Source organism: Psammomys obesus, unplaced genomic scaffold (assembly GCF_907164565.1).
Source record: "Psammomys obesus unplaced genomic scaffold, mPsaObe1.curated_primary_1811, whole genome shotgun sequence".
In the NCBI taxonomy this organism is placed as follows: domain Eukaryota; kingdom Metazoa; phylum Chordata; class Mammalia; order Rodentia; family Muridae; genus Psammomys; species Psammomys obesus.
In genome coordinates, this window is record NW_026596040.1 from 15402142 (window position 1) to 15415516 (window position 13375).

The window sequence follows — 13375 nt, forward strand, 5'->3', positions numbered from 1 at the left end:
AGGAAGGAAGGAAGGAAGGAAGGAAGGAAGGAAGGAAGGAAGGAAGGAAGGAAGGAATAGAAAGAAAGCTTTTGAACTGCAGTGGAAAGTCCCCACTGCTTAAAGTGTGTTTGTGAGTGTAGGCTCGTTTTCCTTCCTTTCACTGAAGTGAAGACAGGAAGTCAGGCTGTGGCACTACTGAGACACATGTGACTGACAGGGCTTAGCCAGATGACTTTTCCCTGCCTTCAAGGCCTAGTCTTTGGCTATATCCTATGAAGCCTGCTTAGGTTATGTCAAGATTATTACTGCTGTTTTTAATTGGATTTGTGATCGTCAGTCATGAGAGTCAGTTTGTATAATCAAGCTCTTAAAGATGTCAAAATTGAGAAAATAATTTCTGCTTTTTGATGAGATATTTTCAATATTAAGGTTCCAAGTGCCCAAATTAGTATGAATACTGTTTTATTTTAAAAATATCAGTTCACTTTCCCCTCTCCAGCAGCCATCAACTGGCAGTAACTCATCAGCTAGGAAGAATGCTTTATGTACCCCCTTCATCTGTGCTGGAGTGTTGATGGGCTGGGGTTTGTGTGGGCAGCCTTATCTGTTCCGAGGCCCTGAGTGCAGTGACAGCACTTTACAGCACTCCTCCCCCTCTTTGACTCTTAAATTCTTTCTGTCCCTTCTTCAAGAAGGCTGTATTCCTTCAGGGTGCAGGGATGGAGGGGATTACTGAGGGTGGTTGGTATAGATGTCCCACTTAGGGCTGAACATTCAGTAGTCACTTATTCTCAGCACTTTGACCAGTTATGAATCATCACATTAAATAATTTTGAAAGGCAACATAGGAAGCTGATTTAAAACAGACACAGGAAGTTAATATATAGGAGTCACTGTAGAGAGACTCAGCATACAGGAACTGTTCAGTATTTGAACGGGCATTCTGATTTTTATGAAGCAGCCATAGTGAACAGCTCTGTGTGCAGAGTGTATCCTGTGTCAGAGACAGGAGCCCTGCCCGTTAATTCATCTGCTGTGACCCCCTATGTCCTGTTGTTTCAGATTTAGAGCTTGTTTGCCCTGTCCCCACCAATGGTGCCTTAGTAAATACAAGTCATGCCTTCTGGCCTCTTTATGTACATTACATGAAGCACAGTTTATTTGTATAATTTTCTTTTCTGCCTTTTTCTGGGGAGATGTTGGAGAGGGCCTCCTTCCTTTAATCTGACTGTCTTTTTAGGCAGTTTCGTGTAGTCCAGGCTGGCCTTGGGTTTGCTATGCAGCTGAAAATGACCTTGAACTCTGGATCATCTTGCTGCCTCTTTTCAAGTGCTAATAATTATTGGCGTGCACCTCCACACCCAGCCTGTTTGTCTTTTTCTTTGTAAGTACAGCTTTACATACAAAAGTTATTATTACTCATAATTTAGGGTAATTGGGAACATTTTTACTTTGGTATTTTGAGGTAAGTTTGGCCTATAGCTATATCCTTCCTGTATTTATTGGAAGGTCAGAAATGTTTACATTTGGTCCTTAATTACTATTTTCCATGTGTGTGGTTTGATGTGTTTATTGTGTCTGAGTGCAATAGATGAGGTGTAATTTTGTTTAGAACCAGCCATAAAGATACTCACTTGAAAATATATTTGTATATTTTTAGACATTTCTGTATATTGGTGAAATAAAGGCACTGTGTGATATTTTGAGAACAGGTGTTAGTGGCTGCTTGCAGTTGCCACTTTATGTAGTTGCATCTTACAAATGTTCACATTTTTCTATTACCCCACTTCAGATTGGTGTCTTGTCTAGGTGTTTCCACTCACATAATAACCAGGTGCCCATGACTATTGAAAATATCTTCCTTTGATCATTTGATTTTAGCTGCATGGTGGTATGGCAACATTGGGTTGTTGCTGTTGAAGTCCTGGAGTCAAGCTGAAATTACTAACCTAAGTCAGGATTGTTTCCCTTTTTTTTTTTACCTGGAGGGTATCAATAAATAAGTATATATTAAACTTGGTTGTGATTGTGTAAGTGGATATTATCTCGCATATTAAGGTTGTGTATTTTTAGCTGATTAACCAAAATTTATGGATAATGTAGTGCTATGTGGAAGGCACTATTTTAATTACTTTATATATTAAATTTTATATTATACACACACACATTCCTTTATTGAGATCTTGAAGAAGAGAACCATAAAAAGTTTAAGCCCTATTATACAGATGAGGAACTGCGGTCTGGAAAGGTTAGTTAGCTTTCCAAATGTGACATAGCTAGTGAAGTGGGACATTGAGGGTTTAAATCCAGCATAATTTGTTTTCAGTCTCTGTGCTTTTAACTGCTCTGTATTGCTCCTCAAAATTGAAGCTTAGTGTTTTCTATAAATAATCCTTAAGGTCCTAAGATTGCTGTGAATTTCATATATTTCTTTTTTGGCTTCTCATTTTTTAATCTGGTTTTGCTATCATCACTGACCTCCTCTCATCCAGTGTTTATTAGGCCTTCTCACCATATTGTCCAGGTCTCTAATGTTGTATAATTCCTTCTTTCCTCTGTTCATGTATCTTCATAGTTTTTGTGTAAACCTTTTACTTCCGTAGTTTCTTGTTTTTTTGTTGTATTTATCTTTCGTTACATAAAACTATGTTTTAAATTTTATTACTTATTTTTTAAAAATTCTGTTGTTTCTTCTGGTAGTATTCTGGTCAGATGGTATCAATTTATTGAACATTGAGCACAGTGTTGGTATATATGTGGATCTAGAGACATAGAGATAACCAGTAGAATATTCTAGTGTGCATAGAGCTGAGAGTATAGTTTAAAACATTTGGAGTCATAACCTAGAGGTTGTCTTAAAATTGAAATTTTTCTTTTGTTTGTTTATTCAATTGTTTCCATAGGAGCCCATGAAATCCAGAGCACCACAGTTGCATTTGGAATACAGATTCTATAAGCAGTTAGGATCTGGAGGTAAGTTATATGGATTTTAACTTTTATAATAACACAGATCATCATAACAACAATTCTTTAGTTTTAAGAAATAGTATTTTGAATTTGGTTACAAAGTCATTCTTTAAATTTTTTTATTTTTATTTTTATTTTTTTTTAAATTGAGACTGAAGAGATGCTTCAGTGGTAGAAAGTCCTTCCTGCTCTTTCAGGGGATGAGAGCTCCTACACATATATCAAGAGACAAGCATCCACCTGCAACTCCAGCTGCAGAGTGTGTGCATTGTGGTGCACATATGGAGGATAAGGGTAGACTTGTTTCAGTTGGTTCTCTTTCTCCACCGTGTGTATCCTGGGATCAAAACTCAGGTTGTTAGGCTTGGTGTCAAATGCCTTTATTGCTAAAGTACCTCATTGACCCAGGAAGAGTCATTTTATAACTGCTCACTGGACAACTGCCTTACTTAATAGTCCTTTAAAAAAAGAATGTGATGGTCATATGACTGGAGAGCATTGTGATAAAATTAATTTAATCATCACATACCATCATTGCGTTAGCCTTTTCAACAGCACTATTGCTATTACGATGGGTGTAAAAATAACTATATCCACATGGTGATCCCTGGAGCTCCTGACATGGCAGTCATGTGAAATAGCAAGATTATCCCGATTGTTGTTGGGGTAAGCCCTAAATGCAAATGCATGTGTCCTTACTAGAAAGCAGAAAAGGGAAGGACAGAATGCTCAGGGGGCATGGGGCACTGGTTGGAGTGACATGAATGAACCAAGGAATGCCTGCAGCTCTGAAATCCTGAAGGAGGCTCGTGGGTTCTTCCCTGTAAAGGGAGAGGTCCTGCCTTGACACAGCCTCATGAAACCGATACTGGCCTTCTCGATCTGTGCCTTGTGAAAGAGTCAAGACTTTTCTTCCTTTGCATGTTTTCTTATGAAAGTTTGGGGCCAATTATAACTGGACTGTCTTTGGACCACCAGCTCCCAGATACTGACACAGAAACTTTTTATTAACTTGTAAAAGCTTGGCCTTAGTTTAAGCTTGTTCCTCAACTAGCTCCTAAATTATCCTGTTTATATTTAATCTACATTCCTCCATGTGGCTTGTTTCCTTTCCGCAGTCTCTCAGTCCCGGCACCGTTTCTTCTTCCACGTCCCACTGGTGAATCTTTTTGCCTGATTCTTTCTCAGAGTTCTTATCTCTGCTAGAAGTCTTGACTCCCTTTCCTGCCTTTGCTATTGGCTGTTTAGCTCTTTATTAAACCAGTCAGAAGGTGTTGGAAGGAGTGTTCATAAAATATGATATAGTCAAAAAATAACAATACCAAAGTCCGGCCTGTAATCAGCTCTTTGCTGTTACAAAAATCAACATTTGAATAATACAAAGACAATCTTTACACAGTGCATAAAAAGATCACCCCAACATTTCCATCTGGATATCGATAGTTCCACTTGTAACATCTTTTAAAAACTATTTAGCTCTCTTGTGAAATGAATGTGAAAGATTTTATAATGTATGGACATTTTAATTATACTTTTTGAGAAGAATTTTTGTTATTGTCTAAGCCCTGTAAACATCATTGATATCTAAAATTCATCGTTTTCATAGTTTCCTGATCATGCTTTTCAGAATTATCTTTTAACAAATTCAAGAAATTATTCAGGTATATAAAACATGCCTATGATCTTACCACTCAGAAGTCTGAGGCAGAAGAATCATGAGTTTGAAGTCATTCTGGACACCATATGAGACCTTGTATAACAAGAAGAAATTTAAGAAAGTCTGCTTTCTCTCCTTTCACTCTTACAATCTGTGTTGTATGTACAGGACTTACAGTACCACGTTTCTTAAGGCGCCACATTCCTGACATTTAAGACCTAGAGTCCTTTTATGTTTTAAGATTTTTGAGGATCTCAGAGGCCTTTTGTTGTGGATTGGATCAACTGATGTATCCCGTAACAGAAATTCAAGTAAATATTAAAAAGTTCCCAAATTGGCATTTAAAATAATAATCCAAACATTTAAAAAATCAGATTGAACTTTTTCAATATAAATGAGTGAGAAGATTATCACTGCTTTAAGTGTTTTGCAGATGTTTTAAATCTCCAGTTTAATAGAAAAGAGCCAGCTTCTCATATCTTTAGTTTAGCATGATAGCACATGTCCAGGAAAGCTTACTATTAACTCAGGGTAGGATCTTCCCTATTGTGTAAACTTTGCTATAATCTGGTAGGTATTCTCCTCTGATGAAATAAGCCAATTCAGACAAAATTAAAGCACAGAAAGGCAGGTTTATGGGGGGGGGGGCAGCTTTCATGCCGGTTCATTGATCTCACAAGAGGAGGTCAGGGAAGTGGCATGTAGATGAGGAGACAGAGAGAGTGGGGGCCCAGAGTGTGAAAGTGTGTGCAGAGAGAGGTAAGGAGAGAGATAGAGAGGGAGAGAGAGAGAGGGAAGGGGAAGCAAAATATCTAGATTATGTAGTGAAGAGTCTCTGGGAGAAAGGAAGCCCAGTCCCTGGGCTGGAAAGTTCAGGGTAGTGGGTGGGGTATGCCAGCCATGCCCTGTAATGTATAGGGTCTGAGGGATGCTGGGAGAACCAGGCCAGGAGGCTAGGTCTGCTTTGGTTAAATAGACAACTCAGCTGCTTGTTTCAGGTCTGAAACCCAACATAGTCTATACAAATGTAAGGCTAAAGCTCAATAGATGAGGTTGTAGAGAGATAGTACAATACTCTTTATATGATGCTCAGTGACTCAGCTTCAGTACAGGTATAACTGGGCTACCATGTGAACCTTAAGGGGTGAGTTTAGAGAAGGTTTAATCAGAAATGTTTAGTGTACTTCTGGAAAATACAAATTTACTGTTAAAGTGTTTAAAACTAGAAAATATTCAAATATTGTGTATTGGCTTTCTAGGGAAAAGGCTTAGTATTTAAAATGATAAAATTATTAAGTAACTTTTTCCTTTTTTCTAGATGGTATACCTCAAGTTTACTATTTTGGCCCTTGTGGTAAATACAATGCTATGGTGCTGGAACTGCTGGGACCTAGTTTGGAAGATTTGTTTGACCTCTGTGATAGAACGTTTTCTCTTAAAACAGTTCTCATGATAGCTATACAACTGGTAAGTCAAGCGCGGTATTGGAAGTTGCTTGAGCAACTACATAGTTCTTTGGTCACAAGTTCCCTCCCTCTCTCTCTTCCCCTCTCCTTCCCTCTCTTGTTCCATTCCTTAGTCTATCTATATTTCTTAACTTTTTCGAGAGTCTCAGTGTAACCAAGGTTGGTCTCTAACTCCCCAGGCAGTGTATGCTGGTCTTAAACTACTGATCCTCCTGCCTCTGCCTCCTGACTACTGGTGTTACAGGTGTCCACCATCATGCTTGGTTTTCATAAATTTAAGTTTAAAATTCCGTCATGCTTTTTGACTTTTTCATGTGGCACATTTGACCTATATAATAGAAACTGCTTTTGGTATACTTCAGTATTTGGTATACTTCAATATTTAAATTTCAGGGAATCTATGAGAAAACAATTGAGATGATTTTTAGAGTTTTGACATAAATGCCAATATAAATATGGTGCAAAAGTTTGAAATTGTTTTTATTGACTTTGTCATTAATTCTACTTCTACAGACTTATTGGAAATATTTAGATTACTTAGCGTCTTATGTACAGGACTAGAGAAAATTATAATAATGAGAAACACCCTATTGTGTGGAGCTGATAGGGTGAATTGAATAAATTATGAATAGTTTAAAGTAATATACAGCTGCATTAAATTTTTCTGACCTTGAAGATGCTTATAATATATGGTTAATTAAGGCATGGGTCATGGGAATGTGAGCCACAGTTTGTTAATAAACAGACTAAAATGACCAGTGTGACTATATGTTGACATGGCATTTTTAACCAGGGTGGCAACATTATATCTAATGTTCTGTTTAGTTTATGGTAAACATTGAGAATCTGAAAAATAGTATAATTATATTGTTATTATTATAGTTGGAATTAAATTTTTTTTCCATTTTCAAGATTTTAAAATGTTTAACACCTAGGGAAAAATCCATTTTGGGAAAAAGTACTAAAGGATGTTAATTTTTGGATGTTAATTTTTTAACAGGTAAAATTACATTTTTGTGGTTTTTTTTGATTATAAAAATTGTCTTATTCTTGAACTGAGGAAGAATAATGTCAACTTTATGAGTGTTTCTTTGGTTTGAACTTGAGATTTTTATTTTTAGTTATTAAGGTTTTTCATCTTTATAATCTGTCATCCTCTGAAAATGATGACTGAGTTTGATATACTGATAGGAAATGCATTTTCTTTTTAAGATTTATTTATTATGCATACAATGTTCTATCTGCAAGAGGGCACCAGATATCATTATAGATGGTTGTGAGCCACCAAGAGGTTGCTGGGAATTGAACGCAGGACCTCTGGAAGAGCAGTCATTGCTCTTAAGCTCTGAGCCATCTCTCCAGCCTGGAAATGCATTTTCTAATATTCAGATGCTTTTATTTATCTGTGACCGTAACAGCAAAGACAAACATTTTAAGTAATGAATGGATGTATGTTCTTTGAGGCACTGAAGACTGACATCATGTTAACTTTAAAGCATTGAAACAAATTCTAATTGTTTATTATGTTATTTTTATTGTGAAAATTCTGACTTGGTTTTATCATGATCTTGTTTGCCAGTGAAAATCTAAAATAAATTTTTTTTTCTTTTCCCACTAAGATTTCTCGCATGGAGTATGTCCACTCAAAGAACTTGATATACAGAGATGTGAAGCCAGAGAACTTCTTAATAGGCCGGCCGGGAAACAAAGCCCAGCAAGTCATTCATATTATAGATTTTGGCTTGGCAAAGGAATATATTGATCCAGAGACAAAGAAACATATACCATACAGAGAACACAAAAGCCTTACAGGAACAGCCAGATACATGAGCATAAACACACATCTAGGAAAAGGTATATGAACATGTTGTAAGTGTGGACGCTTGGATTCTGCAGCTGTGTTAATGCTGTCATTTTTTTTTTTTTTTTTTTGCTACTGTGATTCAGTGTTTGCAAAATAAAACAGCACATATTGTAATTTTCATTCACCATATACTTACAGTTTTCTTTGATTTATATTTTGGTAATACTTTGAAAATAAGATCCTGCATAGTGTAAAGCTTTTCTTTGATAACTTGGAATGTCTAACCTTGATACAGTTGAGGGATTCATTTGAGTATTTCTAATAAATAATATGAGGTAATGTCCAATTTTAACTGAATTCAGTGCATGTGAATATTTGTTATTGAGATTGTTGCTCTCTTATATGGCTAGCCAGGCTACTAGCAATCTGACTAATTGATTATAAGGCTAAAAACATTGAGTGTAAGGGCAGGTAGAGCTGGCTTCTGATGCTGGCTAGAGTATTTTTCCTAGTAGTGTGACTCTGGACAAGTTATTAACTTTAAAAATATATTTTCTATGTATATAAAGAGTAAAAAATCAAATCATACAATTCTTTAAAGATTTTTAAAAAAATTATTCAAGATCTAATTGGGACAATGTATTATTTGTTGTATAGCTTTCTTTTCTTTTCTTCTTTTTAAAACCAGGACCACTTCCTCTCCTTTAGGTCTTAATCTTAATAATTTTAGGAGCCAAGGCAATTTTTTAGAATGTTATCAGTTTGGGTCTTTTTTCATAATTAGGTATTGGTATGCATATTAAATGCATGTCATGAGAAAGCAAAGAAGTCTTCTGCTCTCATGTCAGGAGTGTTGGTGTAATTAGTCCCAGCTGGGTCCCATCACTTAATTAGAGGATGCCTGCTGGGTTTCCCCAGGAAAGTCTATGTTCCCTTGGTAACTAAAAGTATGTGGTAGGTAGATCTTTGAAATTATGTAAACATGTTATTCTTTTAAGTTTCTTTTGAGATAGGGTCTAGCTTCATAGCTTAGACTGCCCTGGAGCTTGAACTCCTCTTTGCTTGGCCTTTCACATTTTGAGATTGCAGGCATGTGCCCCCAGGAAAGGCTCTTTAATAAAATTCTACCTAGTAGATTTAACACCTATTGATTTTTCTCTCTGTTGTTCCTTATGTATTTATTAGCTGATGTAACATCACAAGCTTAGCTTTTTACCCAGTTATTGACTTATATCTGTACAGACTCTAAGGTTTTTTGTTTGTTTTGTTCGTTTGTTTTCCCTGAGACTGGGTTTCTCTGTGTAACAAGCCCTGGCTGTCCTGCACTCGATTTGTAGACCAGGCTGGCCTTGAACTCACAGAGATCAACCTGCCTGTGCCTCCCAAGTGCTGGGATTAAAGGCATGCACTACCGTGCCTGGCCATAAGTTTTCATTTATTAAATTATTTAATAAATAAATTGCTACCATTGTTTATTTTGATGCCCAGAGGGTCTCACATTTGGCCACTTGTTGCTCCTTCAAAGCTGGCTCCTCCTCCTGACAATGTTCATAGCATTCTTTGAGCACTTTCAGGTTTTGTAGTTTCTGTATTGCAGGCATATAGTCAGTCATGCCCATTAGATGTCCTGGGTCTCTTTATTTGATAGTGATAGTATTTAAAGATCAGGCGCCTGGCTATGCTTCTTGCTGAAAGAAGAAATAGGGTCTGGGAAATATGTTAAGGGTATGTATAGATACACACAGAGAGAAGTAGCCTAAACATGTATATATATGTACACACATACTAATACATTTCTAGGAAAGCTTCAAAGTAATACTGGTACTTCTGAGTTTTGAGTCTGTTTATTACAAAATAGTACTCCACTATATTTGTTTCCCTTTTTATCATCTTTTGTTAACACTGAAAAATGTGCATATCACTGCTTGTTTACTCAGCTTTTGAAAGGTAGGCTTCTCAGAAAATAATTTCAGAATTAATAAATGACACTTGTGAAACAAGCTTCCTACACACACTATTTTAATTATTTATCAGTTTTTTAAAAATTGAAACAAATATTATAATTGAAACAAAAGCAGAAATATTTAGGTATATAATATATCAACAAAGAGCCATACCACATAACTTCCATGCCACATAACTTGAAGGTCTGTCTGTTTTATGTTTCTTCTAGAGGCCTTATGATTTTGATTTCTTTTATCTGTGACATACCTAGAATTAGGTTTTTTTTTTTTTTTTTGATGTGAGATAGAGGTTAAGGTTTTATTTATGTTATATTCAGTCACACCAAATTGCATTTGTCTTTTAAAACTTGTTTTTCTGTTGTGTTTACAATAAGTTATTCTTAAACCATGCTTTGTGCTTATATCAGAGGAAGTACAGACTTAACCTTCTGCTTTTAGATTCTGTTCCTAGCATCTTAATCACAAGAAATAGGCAGGAATGTAAAACAACCATATGTCAGTCATCATTTGCTCAGAGGCCTTAAAGTATAAAATCAGATCTCCACATCTATGCCAACTTCCAGCTTCTAGTCTTCTGATCTCCAACAGCTTTTCTCAGACTTACTGCAGATGTCTCTGTTCTGCTGCTCAGTTCTGAGTTAAATAGCCTTTGGAAGTGTTGCTGACTGCTGGCCGAATACCAGGCTCATGGTGCTTTCTCTTTTATACCCATGAAATGTGTGAAAAAAATGTGATCTGCCTTTGAGTACAGTTTCAGACATAAAATGAGAAAAGACAAGTTTTATTCAGATAATATTTTTGAAGAGTCCTTTCAATAGCAAACTCTCCTGAGAGGTTTAAAACACAATTGGGTAGACGGTGCCTTCTTTTAAAGCCAGTCACACCCGTATTTGCATTGTCTGTGAGAAATTTTCATTTCATGGGAGTTGTTACAGACTATTTCAAAATAATGAACAAAGTTTCACAACTATTTTATTGTAAGACATGAGGTCACAGCTTCCTTATGGGCTAAAGTTTTTTTTGTGTGAACAATGGTATATGTAGCAGCTTTCTATTTGTAGAAAAGGCAAAGTGAGCTATTTATCATTGTTGGGAAAGGCCTTCAGAGCTTAGGGAAGTGGCATTTAACTGTTGTAGGAATCTACAAACAAAAGCTGTAAGATTTACTTTGCAAAGACCTACTCATCAAGTCTAATGCAGATGGATAATCTTGATAGACCACATGAATTCCCCGTGTGAAATAATAAGAGTGGACTCAGTAGTATGTGTTTGGGTGCATTCTGTACATTCTGTGAGTTTGTGATGCTTGTGGACATGGGTATCTCATGTTTGTTAAATTTAAAGTACATGACTTGGTGAAGAATGGGGAAGCCATAAAAAAAAACAAAAAACAAAAAACAAAAAAACAAAGAGAAAATGTGATTTTTGCTTTATATGTGTCTGACTGAAGCCTTCACAGCTTTGCCTCCTTCTGAACAATGCCCCTTCCTTCCTTACCCTTCCTTTTTTCCCTTTCCCCTCTGTTCCTTCCATCTTTTTTTTTTTTTTCCTTTCCTTTGTTTTTGCAGTGTTAGAGGGTCAAACTTAGGACCTTGCATCTAATAGGCAAGCAGTGAGCTGATGAACTACATACCCAGATCTTTGGTGATTGCTTTTAAGGCACCAGTAGTTAATTCATTTATTTGTATTTCTTTATTTACATAAAAATTCAAAATAGAGAATTGGTTGTTGGACCATTATATTAACGTAACAGAGTATCAGATTTAATCATTAAAACATGTTTCCAGTATATTATAGATGAATAGTGTAAAAATCATATTGCACAGTTTTTTATTTTTAGTCTTATAATATCTGTTGATCTTAACATGGCATAAGGTCATTTACTGCTTAGAACACAAACACAGTGGTTTGGTTACTTTGCCTATATCACTGTTGAAAGCAAAATCTTCATAAAGCTGCTATGACAGATAGGGATTTCCACTATCCATGCAATGAAACCACCACCTGCTTCTGCTGCTTCTTTATTATATTTTTATGCTGAATTGTTAGCTCTAATTAGATGTCTACTTTTGAAAAGTTTTTTTAAAAAACAGTTGTCAGTGGCTTTGAGGCTCACTTTTTAGTCCTTGGTCATTTTTCTTATTGAGGTTAAGTATTCTCTCTCTCTCTCTCTCTCTCTCTCTCTCTCTCTCTCTCTCTCACACACACACACACACACACACACACACCCGCATACACACATACACACACATACAAATAATCTTAGAGAAAATACATTCTGTTTTTCTGTTTTGGAGTTTTTTTAAAATTTTTGTTTATCAACATTAATGCCTTACTTTTGTCATGTTGCATGTGTGTGGTTCCTTGTAGCAGCACCTGGCTTTTCCTTTATTTCTATTTTTTTTCTATTAACTTGGAAGCCAGACTAAATTGAGAGAAATTTCAAGAAAGAACTTGAATTAAGTGACTATGCGCTGGGTTCTTTCTCAGAAAAGAAATCTCCATGTTTTAGATTTTCTTGATAGTGTTGAGTTGTGTGTTTAGATGCGGGAGCTGTTACTGCACATTGGATTAGATAATTGTTTTGTCTCTTTTATGTTGAGACAATCTTTCTGTGTAGCCATTGTGATATGGAATTTACCTTATAGCCCACGATGACTTGTATAAAATACAATTTTATAGGCATGGGCTTGAGTTAAGCTTTCTCCTACTTCAGCCTTATGAATACTGGGATTACAATCATGCCCTGCCCTTGTATTGTCATTGGAAAAATAACAAAACTAATCTTTATTATGTAATTTGAAAAAGTGTGAGCTTAGTGAATTTTGTGTCAAATGTATTACGGAGTTGAGAAAACTACTAAAACATTTCATAAGGAAATATTAAATAAAGCCATCTAAAACAGATTTACTTTTATTTTTAATTATATATGTGCATGTATATTTATTTAGGAGTTTCTACATATGAGCAAGTTGTTTGTGGGACCAGCAGAGGGTCCTGGAGCTGAAATTACAGGTGGTTGTGAGTCACCCAGTATTGTGCTAGGAATTGAACTCAGGGCCTTTAAGAGAACAACAAGCTCTCTTAACCATGGAGCCATCTTTCCACCCCTAAATATAACCTTTACTTATATATAGTAGCTTTATTTTTTTATCTTTTTTATTTACAAAGAATACACTCTCTTGAGAAGTTTTTATTCTTTGAATTCTCTTACCAGTCTGCACTTGTGTTTTTTTTTTTTTTTTTTTTTTTTGGTAGGAAATGCAATTATATTTATTTTTGATAATATACACATATATAATAGAAAGTTTCCTGGTTTTAAATGAGGCTGTTGGTGTATTCTGTGTTGAAAGATAAATTTGAGTTCATGAAAAAAAAAAAAGAATATTTTACTGGTCAAAAATTAAACTTTAATTGATATGGACAGTTACAGATAACTGAATAGTACTACCATAATTAAATGGAGAAAAGTAATACTGAATTTTTAATACAAAGGCATTGCAGAAGGTTTGCGGTAAACTTGATCTTATTATTA

General features: G+C 35.7%; 1 protein-coding gene across 8 annotated transcripts in view; it reads left to right on the plus strand.

Moving 5' to 3' along the window:
• Csnk1g3 (casein kinase 1 gamma 3) overlaps nucleotides 1-13375 on the plus strand; it is an 85537-nt gene that overhangs the window by 37859 nt on the left and 34303 nt on the right. For all 8 annotated transcript variants that reach the window (XM_055622666.1, XM_055622667.1, XM_055622668.1 and 5 more), the window contains exons 4-6: nucleotides 2886-2955; nucleotides 5925-6073; nucleotides 7692-7926. In XM_055622666.1, the coding sequence (XP_055478641.1) occupies nucleotides 2886-2955; nucleotides 5925-6073; nucleotides 7692-7926 (454 nt within the window). The remainder of the gene's footprint in view (nucleotides 1-2885; nucleotides 2956-5924; nucleotides 6074-7691; nucleotides 7927-13375) is intronic.